General features: G+C 38.3%; 1 protein-coding gene across 1 annotated transcript in view; it reads right to left on the bottom strand.

The window, feature by feature from the left end:
• Positions 1-17,779: 17,779 nt before the first annotated feature.
• The window catches only part of dync1i2a (dynein, cytoplasmic 1, intermediate chain 2a), a 35,650-nt gene continuing 34,382 nt past the window's right edge, over positions 17,780-19,047 (bottom strand). Inside the window, exons 13-15 of the mRNA XM_016559112.1 lie at positions 18,866-19,010; positions 18,641-18,781; positions 17,780-17,893 (exon numbers count right to left, since the gene is read on the bottom strand). Coding sequence (XP_016414598.1) covers positions 17,780-17,893; positions 18,641-18,781; positions 18,866-19,010 — 400 coding nt within the window. The remainder of the gene's footprint in view (positions 17,894-18,640; positions 18,782-18,865; positions 19,011-19,047) is intronic.

Below are 19,047 nucleotides of genomic sequence, written 5' to 3'. Positions count from 1 at the left end.
TCACCCCAAAAACATTTAGATACTTAAGTCAAAATGTATGAATGTCATCAAAAAGTATTTGTTTGCTACACTGTATTTGTGAAATGTTGATAGTTAGTGTGATTCTCTACACCTGTGGTTCTAGGACTTGAGGAGAACTGACTTCATACATCCACTATCACCAAAAACACCAGCTTATTCAAATACATTGCACCTCGAAAGGCTGGTAACTTCCAAGAAGCTCATAATAAAAGGTTTCTGAATTGGCTATAAGCACAAAGGTGCCACTGACCAGTTTTTATGAAGTAAAATCAACAGTGGATTGTGCAGGGGTCGTATCCTACACCAGGCCCTTAGTCCACTTCTCATCTCTGTTTAACTTTAACTAAGCAGTCTGAATACCAGAGGTGCTTAAATAATCGAGGGTAATAACACACTGTTCCCACTGTCTTCCCAAGCGGTTATTAACTGTGATGCCAGTATATTTTCTCGTTAAACGGTTTTCTTATACAATATCTGTAATGCTTTGGCTCGAGGCTCTGAACACTCTGTGCGTCCGTTACGTATGGCGGCAGATTTCATATTTTACTTACACCTTTTCGTCTTGCATATTAAACACGCTCAACAGCCTTTGTGATTAAAGCTAAAGGGTATAAAAAAATTACGACTGCATTTATAGCTCGTAAATTTAACATTATTGCTCGTTTATTTCAACAGCAGTGGCTGCTGGGGTGCAGTGTGTGTGTGTGTGTGTGTGTGTGTGTGTGTGCGCGCTGTGGCTCCGGTCCAGTCTTGTTTTCTTGTTTGTGTGTGCAAACACGCATTATAACACAGCAGTAATGCAGGTTACAGGACTGTAAAATGCTTATGGAAAAAATGAGCTCATGCTGCTGGGAGCAAGTCTGCAACTTCCCAGCGGGGAGAGATGAAGCCTGCCTTCCTCTCCAGCACCATGTTCTGCTGTCTTTTCTTTCTTTCTCCCAGGAACAGACTGGGACTAAAAAAAAAATCAGCCTGGAATACATGGCAGCTCATCACAAGCCACAGCAGATAATTACCTACCACATGCAAGATGTACTAACTAACTAAATAAATAAAAATAAACAAATCCTTTTACTATATTCTGATATGCCTGAAATAGCTGTTTTCATGACAACATGGGAACAAGCAAGAGACTTGAAAAAAGTTTCTTTTTGTTCTTTATTTAATCTCACTGCTGCCGAGGAGGAACACGTCAGATATTGAAGAGATCTCATTTGTGATTTTTCTTTCCTATGAGTTGCAGTAGTTCTCCTTTGTTATGATGTCGGCTTTAAAGGAAGCTTTAATCTCCTGGGTCTCTCATCCTCTATAATGCCATAATCACCTGCTTATTACGGGGAAAATGACACAGGCTTTCTCCAAAACAGAATTAGCGCAGGGACATGCACTCTTTTGTGATCCAGCATTACATACAACTAATTGAAGAAGAAAATATCCCCAATTTCCTGCAGCAGTGGCTTGTCGGCCTCTCTCTGCATGAATGCATACTTGACACAAACACACACACACACACACACACACACACACACACACTTACATCAGAGAGTCTTTAATAGGTGCTTTTATCAGGGCAGTGCTTTCTGCTGTGTTATTGTGTGAAGATCCTCAGGCGAGGTCTGTGCTGTGTAGCAGAAAAGAGACAGGCTGCTTTAGGTATAGGATCCAAACTGAAACTGGGTCAAATATTGGGTCACTTTTTAATTATACTGTATATAAACTTTCTATATCTTTGTCCAACCATCTTGGATAGATTTCACTGAGCTTGTTACAGTTCATTTTGACATTTCTTCTTTGCAGAGGATACATGAGATGCTGCCTTAAAGGAATAGTTCACCTAAAAATAAAAATGGGCTTAAAATGACTCGTCTTCAGGGCGTCCAAGATGTAGATGAGTTTGTTTCTTCATCAGAAGAGATTTGGAGAAATGTAGCATAACATCCCTTGCTCAGCAATGGATCCTCTGCAGTGAATGGGTGCCGTCAGAATGAAAGTCCAAACAGCTGATAAAAACATCGCACTGTTTTTTATCTGCTTGTAAATGGTGTTTGGTCTGTGCTTATTTCTCATCTGATTCAGACTACTTTTACACTGGAGAAAGCAATATTATGGATATGACCCCATGGGCTATCCTTTCTGCTCTTTATCACACACACACACACACTCACACACACACTCACACACACACACACACACACACAGGCCTCTCGGGTAATTACAGTGACTTCTTTGATCAAAGCACAGGCTCGTTAGCATTCTGCCCTACAGTAAAAACAGCTGTGTGTGAGAGAGAGACCCGTCAGCCTCAGCTGTAGAGTACACTGCTGTGTCGGATCTAGATTCAGTGCACAGGGTAAATCTCACAGGTATAATCACCCAAATCTGCTCTCTCACCCAGCTTCTGGAGGACGGAGAGAATTGTGATGAAAGGAAGTAGAAGGTTAAACCTTTCACCCTGTTCACCTTCCTCACCAGAACTCAATGATTTTCAGAAAGCATTAAATATGGCAATACCCCATCTGACCCCCTAAAGTCTAACCACAAAACCCTGAACTGTTAAGGTAAAAAGGAAAATGTTTTGAATGTTTTGCTTAAATAAATTTTTTTTCTCGCCTTTTCTCTCAGAGAAGAAGAAGAAGTCCAGGATGCACTTTTTCAATGAAAGTAAATGGTGACCACAGCCATCAAGCTTCAGAAAGGACAGGGAGGTATACAAAGAGCTGGACAGTCTGCTAGCTAACTTTGTTCGAATGTGAATCATACGTGACTTGAGCAATGTGAGGGTCATTCAATTTTACAGTCAACTATGCCTGTGTGGTCTGTGTGGCCTCAATTCATAGCTTATAGGCTAAACTGTGGCAGCTCAGAGGAGTCATATGCCAGAAGCTGCTCATTTGTGGCTGTCCTGCTGACGTCGATCGAGCTGTGGCTCCGTGTCTCAGCGCTCTAACAGTCTTCTGTCCACACCGGATCTATAGTTGGACAAAGTTCACTTCATACTTTCTCTCTCTCTCTCTCCAGCACAGTCATGACGTCTCTCGGCCGGTCTGGCAGCAGGCTGTGATGTCTGCGTATCACTTCGTTCTGGTTTTCATTGCATGAGGTGAGTGAGGTCTGTCCTCTGCGGGGTGGGTAACCATAGCTGTCCGTATACCGTCAGAAAACAAGACAGACAGCGAGAGAGACAGCGTGTGTCTGATCTAAAGCTCTGGAGGCCTCAGATCCGGATGGCTCAAATCTTCCGGAACCACATTGGAATCTCTTACTAATTATAGCTGAGGAAACTGATACAAGGAGACCACTGTATAATAATGCACACACATATGCTCGAGGGCTCACCACACACACACTTACACAACCACACACACGGCTTCCTCGACTACAACAGTTTTATGAACTATTATTTATTATATTGTTTATTTATTGAAATAAAATACAAATGTAGATAATAAAGTAAAATTCGGAAATAAGACTAATGTAATGTGATGTTTGGGTTTTGTCTTATTCATTTTTCCATGTCTTTTATTTTGTAATTGTTTCCTGCTGTTAGTGTCATGCTTCCCTTCCCTCATGTATCTCTGCCTTGTGTATGTGTCATGTTCTGATTGGTAGAAATAAACTGCACTTGGGTTCTTCACTACGCTTGCCTTCAGTGGACTGATTCGTTACAACTAATTAAACAAGAAGGATTTAGTACAGATGGAAAATATTAATAAATATGGCAACAATTTGGGGTTTCACATTTTTGAAATGTCTTTACAGTCACTTCTAATCAGTGTAATGTTTTCTTTCTGAACAAGAGCATTAATTTCTTTAAGAAAAACTCTTACTGACCTCAACATTTTGTAAACTGAAAAAAAGGAAACATCTAAACTAATTTTGGTTTATTCAAGCCAATAATATAATTCAACATCACTGAATTAACCACATTCATTTATACCAACAAAGCTATTTGTGTAGGTTTAATCAAGTAGAAATACCACTTTTTTTTCAGTGTACTGTTTAATAAAGACACAGACACAGAACTATCCCTCTCTTGTGCGTTTTGAAACAGCAGTCATTGCACTAGCTCTCGCACTATGTGTCTGAGACTGTCACTTGCTGCTGCACTCATGACTTAATTTACATTCCCATTGATTCCCATGACAGATGCTTTCTTACCAAACCCACATACAAGAATGTTGCAATAGCGTGTCTCCTGAGCAGGTTACAAAAGATACAAATCAAAAGAGTGCAGTGATGTCTGCCACAAACACACATTCAGTAACAGTTTTATTGCACGCAGAGCTAGAGTACATAAAGTACACACACACACACACACACACACACACACACACACACACGTTGATAAATTCAGATCATTGTAATTAGCACAGACCAACTCTAAGTACTGTACAACATTTTCACAGTGAAACATTTTGTTGCTTTATAAATATTTCCTTTTAAGGGGTCTGACATAATTTAATCAGATGTTGTTCAAAACCCATATGTCTTAAATATATGGAAAAGAGCAGCATGAACATTCTGCAAAACATCTCCATTTTTTTTGGAGGGGGGGCTATACATTTAATACCTTTGTTTTGTTAAATGCTCCACAACTAGTAAATGAGCGAGACAGAAAAAAGTGAAGAGAGAATGAGAGAGAGAACAAGGGTGAGAAAGTCCATCAATAGCCATTAAGCTTGGCCTGCAGATTTGCCCTGCAAACAGATTCACTCTCATTTGCATGTTTGGGGCAGCAGGAAGTTCAGACTCATATTTTGATTGACATCTGCTCTGAGTGTATGTGGTTTTGTCTCTGTGTGAGTGTGTAGTTCAAAGTTCATATTTTGACTATGAGTGTATGTGTGCGTGTGTCTGAATACTGATGGAGAGAACTCAAGGTTTGATTGACAGATTTTCTCGGTTGTCTTGAGCAGCAACAGGAGCTACAGCTGTGTACCCCATCAACCTGTTGAAGACCCGCATACAGACCAAAGGTCCAATGGGTCTTTTGAAGGTGAACGCATATATATAAAATAGCTCTGACTGCATCAAAAGATTGCTCTGGTATGAAGGCTTCCATGGCTTCTACAGAGGTAAAATATAAACTATCAACTCTGTTACTAAGAGCTTTGATATTTTCAGGTTTGTTACTGTCAGTTCTGTTGCTATCAGTTGAACTGTTACTGTTACGGTCCACTTTGTTACAATCAGCTCTCTTAAAATCAGCGGTTACAATCATGTCTGTTACATTCAGGTTTGTTACTGTCACCTCTGTTACTATCAGCTCTGTTGCTGTCAGCTTTTTGACTGTTAGCTCTGTTACTATCATGCCTTTTAAAGTTAGCTTGGTTACTATCCTGTCTGTTATATTTAGGTTTGTTAGTGTTAACTCTATTAGTATCAACTCTGTTACGGCCAGCTCTGTCACTAGTAGCTGTGTACCTGTCAGTTATACTATCAGCTGTTACTGTCAGTTCTGTTACTATTGGTTATACTATCAGCTGTTACTTTCACATCTGTTACCAACAGCTCTGTTAAAATTAGATTTGTTGGATTTCTTATCTGTTATATCCAGGTTTTTTACTGTCACCTCTGTCACTATCAGCTCTATTACTATGAGTTACAATACAGTTAGCTCTGTTACTATCAGCTGTCACTGTCAGCTCTGTGACTATCAGCTCTGTTACAATCAGCTTTGTTAATATCATGTCTGTTAAATCTGTTTCTATCAACTCTGTTACTGTTAGCTGTTAAAATCAATTGTAATACCAGCTGTTACTGTCAGCTCAGTAAAATCAGCTGTTACTGTCAGCTGTGTTACTATAAGTTACAATACTTTTAGCTTTGTTATTGTCTGGTCTGCTACTATCAACTTTGTTGCTATAAGATCTTTTAACATCAGTTCTGTTACTCTCATCTCTATTATGGTCAGCTCTGTTATCTCCTTTTTACTATGCACCTGTAATCTGTTAATATCAGTTATGTTACTGTCAGCCCTTTCACTACCAGCTCTGTTACTATCAGCTTTTATGGTCAGCTCTGTTACTGGCAGGTCTTTTCAAATTTTAGCTTTGTTACTATCATGTGTGTTATATTCAGGTTAGTTAATGTTACCTCTGATAGTAACAGAGTATTTGTTTCTGTCAGCTCTGTTGCTATCAGTTACAATACTCTCAGCTTTGTTACTGTCAGTTCTGTTACCTATCAGAACTTTTAACACCAGTTCCATTACTTTCATCTATGTTACCTTTTTTTGTACTATGTACCTGTAATGTCTGTTACTATCTTGTCTGTTACTAGGAGTTTATTGATAGATATTTGTGCTAAAATTACTGATGCATTTAGAGAGGTGATACTGCAGAACAACCTATTTATGGAGTCAGTTCAGTTTACACACTCAAAGAGTTTGATTCTGAGATTGATTCTGAGATTCCTAGTCAGTTCTGTGGTTTATATGGTACTTGCTGAATTGCAGACAATAAGAGGGACTACAGAGAATTTGTGTTATTTTACAAATGATAAATTTACAAATCTGAAGATTATGCACCAGCCACAGAGTGTGATGTTCTCACAGTATTGTACACACACCACTGAAAGACAGACCTGTGTTTTTAGACAGCAGTCTGCCTCCCAGGGGATTATGGGCCAGTGGTTAGTGTTACTCTTTTCTCTTAAGATGTCAACAGCACTGAGATAAACCAGAGAGAGTGCCTCCTTACACTCTGCTAATCCACACGCACAGAGAAAGAGAGACAGAGAACCATTTTTTAGAAACATGATGAAGGAGATCAATACTGCCATCTACTGCTGCCTCTGCATCTGGCATTTTGTACTCTCCTTCTGTCTTAGTGCTGTTCTCTTTACATCCAGTTCTCTCTCACACTCTCTCCGTCACACTATGCTCTGATTAAACAGCTCTCTCCGTCACACTATGCTCTGATTAAACAGCTCTCTCTCTCTCTCTCTCTCTCTCTCTCTCTCTCTCTCTCTGAATTAGGGTTTGCTTGTCATTATTAGATAGGGGTCAGCACTTCCACCAGCTCAGTTAGGCAAATATTACAATCCTTCCTTTAAAATATTCTTCTATGAGACACAAAAAATTACATTTTGAAAACTTTCAACTTTTGAAAACCAAAAACACCATAAAAGTATCATAATAATGGTCCATTTGACTATGCTATATAAGGTTCCTTATTGACATCTATGGTTCCATGAAGAACCTTTAACATCCATGGAACCTTTCCATTCCACAAAAGGTTTTTAATAGTGGAAAAATGTTTCTTCAGATAATTAAAATATTTTGTACCTAAAAATATGGGGTTTTAAAGAAATTATCATTATCATTATCATTATCAATTATTATTTGGTTCTTTGGGAACCAAAAATGGTTCTTCTAGGCCGAGAGGGGAAGATTATCAGTTACTGTAATACAACACAATCTCACAGCAATTTATACATAGTTTATGGGGTGGCTAATTTGAATGAATTCATTCAACCTCACCCATACAAATTAATTAGTACGATTTGTAAAAAAAAAAAAAAAAACGTTTTACAAGGTAGCAAATTCGTAGTTCGTACCAATTCATACAAATTAGCCACCTCGTAAAATACGTATGATAACTTTCACTGTGTTTTTACACAAAGGTGTTGTACGGCTTCCAGAGACTTGGTATATAGTGCACATGGACCACTTTCTTGGCTCTTTTATAGTGCTTCTGCATTCTAAGAAGGCCATCTTAAGTCTTCTAAGACTCACTTCACTTTGGAAACACACACATACACATATACATCTAGACTTCTGATTTTCTCACTCTAAAAGGGTTTAATTTAGAATTTAGAAAAATTATTTAGGGAAAAAAAAAACGTCACATCCAGTTGTAAGTTATTGCAGCAGCAGTGTGATTGTGTTGGTTGTGTGGTGACCACAGTGGTTTATTCTGGCAAGTGAATGATTTTTGAGAGACTACTGGCACCATCCAACTACTGTCAGAATACTTTATAGATTTTTGTTAAAGGGGTCATATGATGCTGCTAAAAAGAACATTATTTTGTGTATTTGGTGTAATGAAATGTGTTTATGCGGTTTAAAGTTAAAAAGACACATTATTTTCCACATACTGTACATTCTTTGCGTGAACGTTTGGGCGGCGTTATGCAAATCTTCTCACATCGTGACGTAGACATGTGGGGTGTGTTAGAACGAGCCGTTTTAGGTAGGTGTGGCTGACTCTTAACTTTTATAAAGAATATCTCTTTGGATTTGAGACTTTAGTCTTTGCAACTTTACAGATCTTCTTTATGCACCAAGAGCTTGTAACACTCCAAAGAGAAAGGAAAAATTGAAATCGCATCATATGACCCCTTTAACAAAGTGTGCATTGACTTATTAGTGTTGTTTTCTATCGCTTATTAAACTTAATGCTATATGGTCATTTTACCTAGTGAACGATAAAACAGACAAAGATAGATTTACATTAAAGTACTCAATATCTAGAAAGCAGAAAAATCAAACAGAACCCTTGCATTGTGGGGGGCTGTTTTGAATTGGGGCAATAAACAACCACCTAATAATGCAACAGCTTAGCGATATGGCTAAAACCTACTCAGAAGACCATAGCAACCGCATAGCCATGGCAACCACCCACAGCACCCTAATATCATGGCAGCAAGTTTTGCAAAAGCAGCATCACAGGAAATGTTTTATTCATTTTTCTGTTTATGAATGTGTGGCTGAATAGCTGCTCTATAGTCTAAACTGATTCTAATGTGTTCAATGATTCGCTTGTTGTTCTAACTCAAATTATTTTCCTCCACTTATTCCTTATATTACATAAATCCTCTGCACCTGTGTTGAGGACATCACTGAATCATCAATGAACTGAATTTAGCTAAAAAAAAAAATGACTCTGTTATTGTCTTCTTGCATTATTGACAAGCCTGTTTGACTCTGTAAAGCTGCTTTGACACAACCAGTATTGTATAAAGCGCTATACAAATAAAGGCGACTTGACTTGACTATAATGAATTTTACTTAAATGATAATGTGTTAAATGAATCTCTCTGCAGTCTTCAGCATGAATGAATAATATGAGTGAATGTGCATAACCTGCCCATGGACTTTTTTCAAGATTTTAGCTTAAATATGAAAATATAAGCAAGAGTGTTTAAAAAAAAAAATAATTGCACACTACCATTCAAAAGTTTGTGTTCAGTCAGACCACACAGAAATGAATACTTATATTCAGCAAGGATGAATTAAATAAAAATAAGAACTGTTTGTTGAGCAGCAAATCAGCATATTAAAATAATTTCTGAAGGCTCATGTGACACTGAAGACTGAACACTTTTTTGTCTTTTCAATCATTTTTGTGAATTTTGCATAAATCTGTTGTAAAATGTAATTAATTTGTAATGAAATAAGTTAATTTTCACAATTTTGTGTATGCTCCATTTGTTATAATTATATATTTTGGTATTATATCAGCCATCCTGCTCGCTAAATATTGCTATTGCCACAAGCTATTGAAAAACACTGATCACTGATTTTGGTGACTCTTTTAAAAGCTGTTTATGGACAAGCTCACATTTGACCGGCACCTTCTGATTCACAGCACAGTTTTGAAGACTGTTGCATAACTAAAGACTATTTTTTATCAGATGCTAATTGAGCACATGTAGGCTGGTAGGAGTGTCAGAGAGAGAGGAGGGTCAGGTCTGCGGGGCGCTGACCTCTGTCAGGCCATAATTTGGGCAAGATGCCCTGCAGGACCGCGGCTGACTGACTGCAGCGTGACTCTATTGAGTTTGACAGCTGTGTGTATACCTGCGAACTTCACTGTTATGGCATGTGGAAACCGCCAACACACATGCACAAGACCATTAAACATGCTTCTGCTGAATTGTCCAGTCAATTTTTAATCACTAATAATATTGACCATGCTAAAGTGTTAGTGATTTGAACAAACCCTAAATACCCTTAACTCTAAATATTCAGCACAGAAGTCATCACCAATGCTATTTCAGTAACATTGAGATATTATAGTTTTTATAAACATTTTGAATAAGTTTTTATTTGTATTTTTTCATTTCGATTTTAATTAAAGTTTTAGTCATTTTCAGTGATTTGTCATTTTTATTAGTTTAAAAAAAAAAAATTATATTTCTATAGTTTTTATTCATTTTATTTCAGTTTTAGTTTTATCATCTATATTTTACACTGCATATACAATATATCTATTTACATTACACTCCATATAGAATATATAAATTATATATATTTATTTATTCATGCAATGGGTTATGGTTAATATTAGCCGTTACAGTGTGCTTTAGAGACTACAGTTCAAATTTCTACTGCAAGATAGTAGACCATCCGGGTACCTTTGGGATACTCATTTCAACATACTATAATATGGAACACACTGATTTTAGTTTCAAATAGAACTTAGGACAGATAGTATGGACTCAGCATGACTCGATCACATCATCTGTGGTGCTTCATGACTGTACAGGTGCTAAAGAGCTCTTTTGGTGCAATTTACTTTTTTCGGTTCTCTGATTGGTGGAGAGTCCTCTGCAGAATCATGGGTAATGTAGTTTTTCACCTGGAATGTCAAAAATGATTATTTCAATAGACATTATTTCAAAGCTGCTTTCCAGAAAGTCATATTTTCAATTTAAAAATAAGTTGGTGAACTGGTGGCTTAATCAAAAGAAAATACAAGTTAACATCCTTTAAAGGCTTAGAAGTTATTGTGAAAAATCACTTCCTCTATAGCAGGGGTGTCAAACTCAATTCCTGGAGTTTTGTTCCTACCCTGCTCCAACACACATACCATGTAGTTTTCAAATAAGCCTGAAGGACTTGATTAGTTGGATCAGGTGCGTTTAATTAGGGTTGAATCTATTCTAAACTCTGCAGTTTGACATCCCTGCTCTATAGAGAAAATGAATGGGATTTTTACTTCCAGAACCTGACTGTTGCGCTCTATGGACTTACGTTGGAGATATACTATAAAGACCTGGAGAGAACTTACAGTACCTTAGCAACAACATATTAAAACCCTCGCAACCAACTACACCAGCTGATCACACTCACTGGAGGAAACACAATCAAGTTGCGACGCAGATTTAAACTCGCATCACCTGCATGAACAGCATATGTGTCGTGGTATGCTAACCGCTAGCCTGTGTTTTCAGTGTTCATGGTAATATATTAGTATGAGCTTTTCAATGTCTGACTTTGAGTTTGTCATGAGTGGTACATTTCAAAAGCAGAGTTATCGTTAAACAGAATTCAAACTAAAACCACAAACATTGAACTGAAAGTGAAAAAAAATAAAATCTAAAAACATACTTATTTTAAGCTAGCTGCGAAGAAAACGTCTCGTTTTCATTTAGTTTAAGTTCTAATATAGCTAAAACTAGACTGAATAAACTGAAAGTAAAACGTATTATGATCATACAAAATAAAATCAAGTTCAAATGATTAATGATACTAAAATAACAGTTAGAAAAGCAGCATTAGTCCAAATTTTGTTGCCCTGCCACGTGCTGTAGCCATTTACCACAGTTACACTAACAAGCTCATTTGAGCTATTGATAGATCACTGGGTAGTTAAGAGGAGTAGTTAATGAATCAAATGACGGATAGGATCTTTTTTTAGAGTAACGGATATCCCGCTGTACCTCTCGGATCCTGACGTACAGTCTTACAGCCTTTTTAAGGAAACCGTTCGGATGTTTACAGAGCAGAACTCGACCCCGGGTGTCATGTCCGCCCCTCTTTGGCCCTGATTAGGGTCCCTGGAGCAGTGATAGATGCTCCTGAGTCAGAGGCCGTGCCGCCCCAGGCGGGACTCGGAGGGGATGCTCTCTCTGGGGAGAGGAGGGGGCGAGCTGGGCTCACGGGCCCAGTGAGGAGAGGCCCTGAAGGGGAAGACGTGAAGAGAAAAGAGGGCGGTGCTGGAGGTCAGGACCCGCCAGACTCCGTCTCACACCGGCCCTGATCTGGACTGACCTTTGTGTTTCTGCTCTGAATGGACGCTTGTTTCGCCCGCTCTGTCACTCTGACACGGTGACATCACACCTTAAAGAGACCTTTGTTTTAGGGTTTATGTAGCTGATTTAGAAACATTTACTGGGGTGCACAATCCTGATGTGACAAAAATTAGTGGCCAAACTGTCTACCTCAAATGCCCGATCCTATCCGATTCCCCCAAACAACCCTGCAGATTCTTACAGAAAACAATCAGATGAGCTACAGTACATCTATAAATATCTAAAAAAAAAAAAAAAAAAAGTGCAGATGCCTTTAATTAAATTGAGGAATGTTTATTTGTTATTGCCATGATTCATAGTGCAAAACAGTTAAACACTGACACTGTCCTTGAGTACATTAAAAAAAAAATCTATTTCAAGATTTATCAAATCTGTTGCTTGTCCACACAAAAACAGGTTGACAGTGTGTTGCTATGTGGTTACATGGCATTCAGGTGGTTGCTAGGGAATTTTTGAACGATATTCCAAATATATAAGTGACCCTGGACCACAAAACCAGTCATAAGGGTCAATTTTTAGAAATTGAGATTTATACATCATCTGAAAGCTGAATAAATAAGCTTTCCATTGATGTATGGTTTGTTAGGACAATATTTGGCCGAGATACAACTATTTGAAAATCTGGAATCTGAGGGTGCAAAAAAAAATCAAAATATTGAGAAAATCGCCTTTAAAGTTGTCCAAATGAAGTTCTTAGCCATGCATATTACTAATCAAAAATTACGTTTTGATATATTTACAGTAGGAAATTTACAAAATATCTTTATGGAACATGATCTTTACTTAATATCCTAATGATTTTTGGCATAAAAGAAAAATCAATAATTTTGACCCATGTATTTTTGGCTATTGCTACAAATATACCCCAGCGACTTAAAACTGCTTTTGTGCTCCAGGGTCACTCACACACACACACACACACACATACACATACATACATGCATACATATATTGTATATGGGTTGTAGATTAGAGGATGGGAATATATATCTTTGGGAAGCATATATTTTTGGGAAACGTTTAAAGCACACTTTTAAGAAGAGTACTTTTTACAAAATATAAATATATACAAAATATAATAAAAAAAACACTTAAGTATGTTTTTGGGAACTTAACTGCATATTAATGTATTATGTATTATAGTTAGCGGAACTTTAGTGTTTTTGACCCACTTAAGTAGGACTTAAGTACATCTTCATATGTAATTTCTTAATTCTATTTTCTTTGAAATGAAGTGTACTGCAGAATGTACAGATTTGTTTGTAATGATGTAGATGCAATTGAATACATTTAAAATATTTTATCATTAAATGTTATATCAAATACACTACAGTTAAAGTTATAATCAGGAACTTTGCATGTCAACAATCAAACTATGCGTACTTCTTTAAAACATAACATAAAACAAATGATTTAAAATGTACTTTAAATAAAATTTTGGATTTGACATGATTTCAATGTGCACTTAATGTGTTAAACATAGTGATGAAAGTTACTCTCTTTAAGTACAATTAGGTGGCCTTTTATTTAATTACTATTGTATTATCTGCGCATACAGCTTTTTTAAATATATACTTTTAAGATTTGAAGTACACTACAAGTGCACAGCAATACAATTAAGTGCACTTCTTTTCCACTAATATTGTAAAGTTAAAATCTCTGTGTGTGTGTGTGTGTATGTGTGTACTGGTTTATATATCCTGGTGGGGACTTAAACCTGACTACACACAGACTCATGGGGACTCGTGTCACGGTGGGGACCTAAATTGTGGTCCCCACGGGTACAAAAGCTTATAAATCATACAGAATGAAGTTTTTTTGAAAATCTAAAAATGCACAAAGTTTCCTGTGAGGGGTAGGTTTAGGTGTAGGGTTGGTGTAGGGCAATAGAATATACGGTCTGTACAGTAGAAAAACCATTACGCCTATGGAGAGTCCCCACAAGGATAGCTGACCAGACATGTGTGTGTGTGCGTGTGTGTGTGTGCGTGCGTGTACGTGTGTCTGTGTGTGTGTGTGTGTATGTGTGTACTGGTTTATATATCCTGGTGGGGACTTAAACCTGACTACACACAGACTCATGGGGACTCGTGTCACGGTGGGGACCTAAATTGTGGTCCCCACGGGTACAAAAGCTTATAAATCATACAGAATGAAGTTTTTTTGAAAATCTAAAAATGCACAAAGTTTCCTGTGAGGGGTAGGTTTAGGTGTAGGGTTGGTGTAGGGCAATAGAATATACGGTCTGTACAGTAGAAAAACCATTACGCCTATGGAGAGTCCCCACAAGGATAGCTGACCAGACATGTGTGTGTGTGCGTGTGTGTGTGTGCGTGCGTGTACGTGTGTCTGTGTGTGTGTGTGTGTGTGTGTGTCTGTGTGCGTGTCTGTGTGTAAGGGAAGTAGAGTTCTGATGTGTGTGTGTTTGTGGGTATCAGTGTTATTCCGCCCGTATGTTTTTCAGTGTGTGCATGGGTGTGTTTGTGGCCGGTGCTCTTTCTCTCTCTGCTTGACTTATACTGCCGTGGTTTGGCTTCATTTTGAGTCTAACCACAGACTTATTCCACCGCCCTCCTACAATCACACTCATGAAGCCTCTCTGTGCTGTTCCTGGATCAGCTGTGCTGTCTGAAACACAATGCTTTAAAAACAGCTCAGATGGAGTGGTCTAACTCTAGATCAGCGCCGCGGCTCTGCTGTCTGTTTCGGGTGTTGCTGTTCAGTGAATCAGGGCTGGTTTGCATTAAGATTCGCAGATGAGCAGACTTGAGGTTTCAGGAATGAATGTGCTCATGAAGAAGAATTCAGCAGAACTGAAAACATATGGGTACTTCTGGACAAAGATAATTAAAGGGATTTCCAAAGCAAGTCTGGAGTTTCCCTGCTAGACTAAAGAAACAGACACCGAGCTGATTCCAACAGGTGTGTGTATCAGGAGCACAGTCTCTCTTTTTGGACGTTGAATGAGGAATGCTTTAAACAAACATTCAGCATTTTTAAAATGTTACATTATACAGTGGATCTCAACTGGGTTTGTTTCAATGCCAGATTTTTCAGGTTGGGCTCAACACAGTACAAAAACTGTTCATCACACAACACTAAACAACATTTCATTTAGTAACTACGATAGACATTGTGGCAACACAATAAGGGAACACGTTCTCTCAGTATTCAGAGTAGTTCTCAGTTAGCTTAGCTATGTTAAATACAAGGTTTCAGCCTCGCAAATAACCAAATGTTACTAACCACAGAGTACAACATCATTTGTCACAGTAAAGTGGAAATTATATGCTTACAATTTGAATATATAAAACAAGTTTCATGATTTTAATTAATTAGACATGTTTTTTTGTTAAAATTTAATATAATCATCCAGAAAAATAAAAAAATTAATTAACTGAATCCAGAAATTAGGGCCCCATTCCTGTATTTTGCCTGGGGCCCCCAAATCACTAAATCCGCCCCTGCTAATATCAGCAGTACGCCATGGGTACTGAGGCACAGGTGGCACCTGAGAATGACCCACATCTATCCAGGTTACATACAACTATAAATCTCATAGATATTCCATTCCAGACAATATCTAAACATGAATGCATGAAAAAAAAAAAAAAAAGCACTTTTGGATTGCAGCTCACCTTTTTAAATTGCTGTCAGTGTTATGTAGATGCTTTTTTTAAATCCATGCATAGCAGGACGAGGTTCTTCTGCAGGCATTATGGTAGAGCTTCTTTGCATTGTAATGCAGCCTCGCCGCTGACCCCTGCCGATGTCATCAAACCGTGCGCGCGGGTGGCGGTGAGATCGATCGGGCCGGACAGCGCGCAGCGGCGTGAGTGACCGCTTCAGGAAAGCGGTGACAGCGGAGCTTCAGAGCACTGCGGACGGGAGAGGAGCTACAAACACACCCGCTATGTATCACTATGGTAAAAATGAGAGGTTTCACCGGTGTAGAAAAAGCCTTCCAGGACTCCTCTAATTGCGCTCTGGAAGATGTGTGTGAGATTGCATTTGAAAGAGCGTGAAGCTGGACGCACTGTAACCTCTTGTTTCTTCACTCAGCACGTGTTTTCAGATCATCTCCACAGTCTGCTTTAGTGACCTTCTGCAGAGATTGGTTTACATTCACTTTGGAGGACAGTCTCTCCAATATTTCATTCTGCTGGACATTTGAAGTTACTGTATATTCAGACTAAATTTCATATAGGCACACATATATATATATATATATACAGGTGCATCTATATATATATATATATATATATATACACACAACACACATGGTTGATAGTAAACAAACCTGTAGAATTTTCAAGCAATGGCCAAAGTATTAAGAAAGTATTCATGCCAAAGTAATTTTTAAGATTATGCCTGATTATGGGAACATGGAATTAAACTGGAAATACAAATGTTTTATTTAATACAGAAAAACAAAACAACACATAAACGGATATTTGGTTTAAATGCATTTGATTATTGTATTGTCATTTATTGAAATAAGTTACAATTCAAATGCAGAATTTATTGGACATTCCATTAAACATGAGGAATACTGTTGGAAACAGCTGGAAGCAACGCTTTGAAATCCTCGCAAACCTACATCCTCCTTGCAAAACACTACAGGATGACTTCAAACTGATTTGAGGTAAATCACAAGAGATGTACCGAAGATTTGGCTTAGAAAAAGAATTCAGATATACAAAGATATTCAAAGAGGTTCTGCAAAAGTTACTGTGAGCGTTTCAAACAGGTGAGGAACACTGGAAGAGAAAGACCTTGATCTCGAAAAGAGACACTAAACAGATTTTTGGAAAGTGAACCCCGTATATTGATATGCATCAGAAATATGTGATTGTGCCTCTGCTGAGGTGGAGAGGAACAAGATCGATCATTAACAGGAACAAAAAAAAGAAACCGTTGAAAGTCACAAATTATTCCAGCATTTGGTGCAGTTAGACAGCAGAAATCTCCACCAAACTCAGTATGTGATGCTAAATATGACCCACTCACAAGATCTGAAAGAGGTAGATCCCTACAATTCTCTAGGTCTGTGATCAAGTAAAAACAAAGGTTTGCCAGTATTGAGAATAGTGCAGATGTTAGATGATAGGGTAAATCTGATGAAACCTCTCAAAAACATATTTCACCCCAAAATCAAAAGAAAACTATTTTTTATTACATTTTATACCATTTATGACATCTAGCACTTAAGCACACTCCCTCACCCCAATTCTATTTTACCGTATTACACTAAAAAACCTGTAATACTAAACCTGTGTAAATGTAAGGCAGCAAATGTATTCCTTTAAACTTTTTGTTTTGCTTTAAAATGTGAAAATGTGCTCAGTTGTCATAAAAATAATACAAAAACAGCTTCATATTCTTTATGCAAAAATTGTTTCTTTTCTTTTTTGGGGGGATCCAGACAGGTTTAATGAGATAGTTCATATTTGGCTGTGCATAATAAGCTGAGAGTTTAGCATGCTCAGAGATACTTGGATAGAAACAGAAACATTCATTATGAGGTTTTTTTGCATGCAAATGTTAAGGCTTCTGGTCGTGGGCTGATGGGGAGGCCTTCTGCTCTCGCACCATGCTTCATATTTTTATTACAAACAAAAGGAAGAATCAAAGGTTTCAAAGCACACAGAAATCATTTCATTTCCAGAGAGAGACGTGATTCCAGCTTTCTGAGGTCTGCTGGTTTCCATGACGATCAAGCAGCGAGGCGCTGAGTGGCCAGTTCCTCGGCATCGTCGCGGTTCTCGTTGATCTCCGCCAGCGTCCGCACGAAGCGGGTCCATTCGTCGTTTCGCGGGACTGCGATTTGCTTTGGTGGAACAGAGAGAGAGAGAGAAACATAATACAGGAGTGTTTGGTAAAGAGGTGTAAAGTCTGCAGTGGCCACACCGCGGACGATCAAACTATTCTGGGATTGTCAGAGTGAACTGACCCCTGGCTAACAATCCTCCATCTCATTCTTCTACTCTATCTGCTGAGTGACAGAGGCCCTCTGTGGCCCCTGAAGCACCCCTCTCTGACAGACATGCAATTGTAGTGTGTGTCATCTTTAGAGACTCCGCTTGGGCTTTTTACACGACTGTCTCAGTGACAGAACGGGAGCGGGAGAGAGAAAGCCACTGAAGGTGTTACCATGTAGTCGGTCTGTGATGTGTTGTAATATGCTGTACATTATCTTTTCATTTAACACTATTCATGGCAGAAAGGTTATTGAATATTAAAGCGCCATAACTCCACAGTGTTTGATTCATTTTCATGCAATTGAGTTTTACTTAAACATTTTAAATCTAATTAGTAACAGTTTGTTTCAAAAACTGACTGAAAAGTGATTTTCATTAAGTGATTTCAGAGCAAATACATAAATATCCATATATGCTGAATAATGTCAACAGGCTGAAAAATGTGTTTTTATATAACTGTTTTAACTATATTGCTCAACTCTAAAAAAAAATAAAATAAATAGTGGTGGATAACAGTTCGGTCCATTATTGTTAATTCTAAATATGTCAGCGTGTGTTGATGTGCCTCATTTGTTCAGTAATATTTCATGTTTCACCTCTGTGTCATTGTTGAGGTTCCACAGGTCGACGCGTCCGAGTCCGTCCACACAGGCGAAGAGAGCGGGATGCACCGGAGACCACATAACATCATAAACATAATCAGAGTTGTCCTCAAACGAGTACAGCGGCTTGTTATTCTACAGCAGAGAGAGAAACACAGTCAGCCGAGAGACTCATGAATGACAGCGTTATGGAATAAGTGTTTATGAATGCTGTGCTACCTTGGTGCTCCAGAGTTTAACGGTCCAATCAAATGAGGCGGTCAGGAAGAGATGAGAGAAATCTACGGGTCCTGCCGCTGTGTGACAGTGAATGCCTGTGATTGGACCATGATGCCCCTCAAACATCTCACTGATCCCTGCCCGACTGCTCACACACACACACACACACACACACACACACA

The sequence above is a fragment of the Sinocyclocheilus rhinocerous genome, unplaced genomic scaffold (assembly GCF_001515625.1).
Source record: "Sinocyclocheilus rhinocerous isolate Xijiao unplaced genomic scaffold, SAMN03320098_v1.1 scaffold887, whole genome shotgun sequence".
NCBI classification, from domain to species: domain Eukaryota; kingdom Metazoa; phylum Chordata; class Actinopteri; order Cypriniformes; family Cyprinidae; genus Sinocyclocheilus; species Sinocyclocheilus rhinocerous.
The sequence above is the reverse complement of the archived record's forward strand: the minus strand, read 5'-3'. Positions and strand labels throughout refer to the sequence as shown.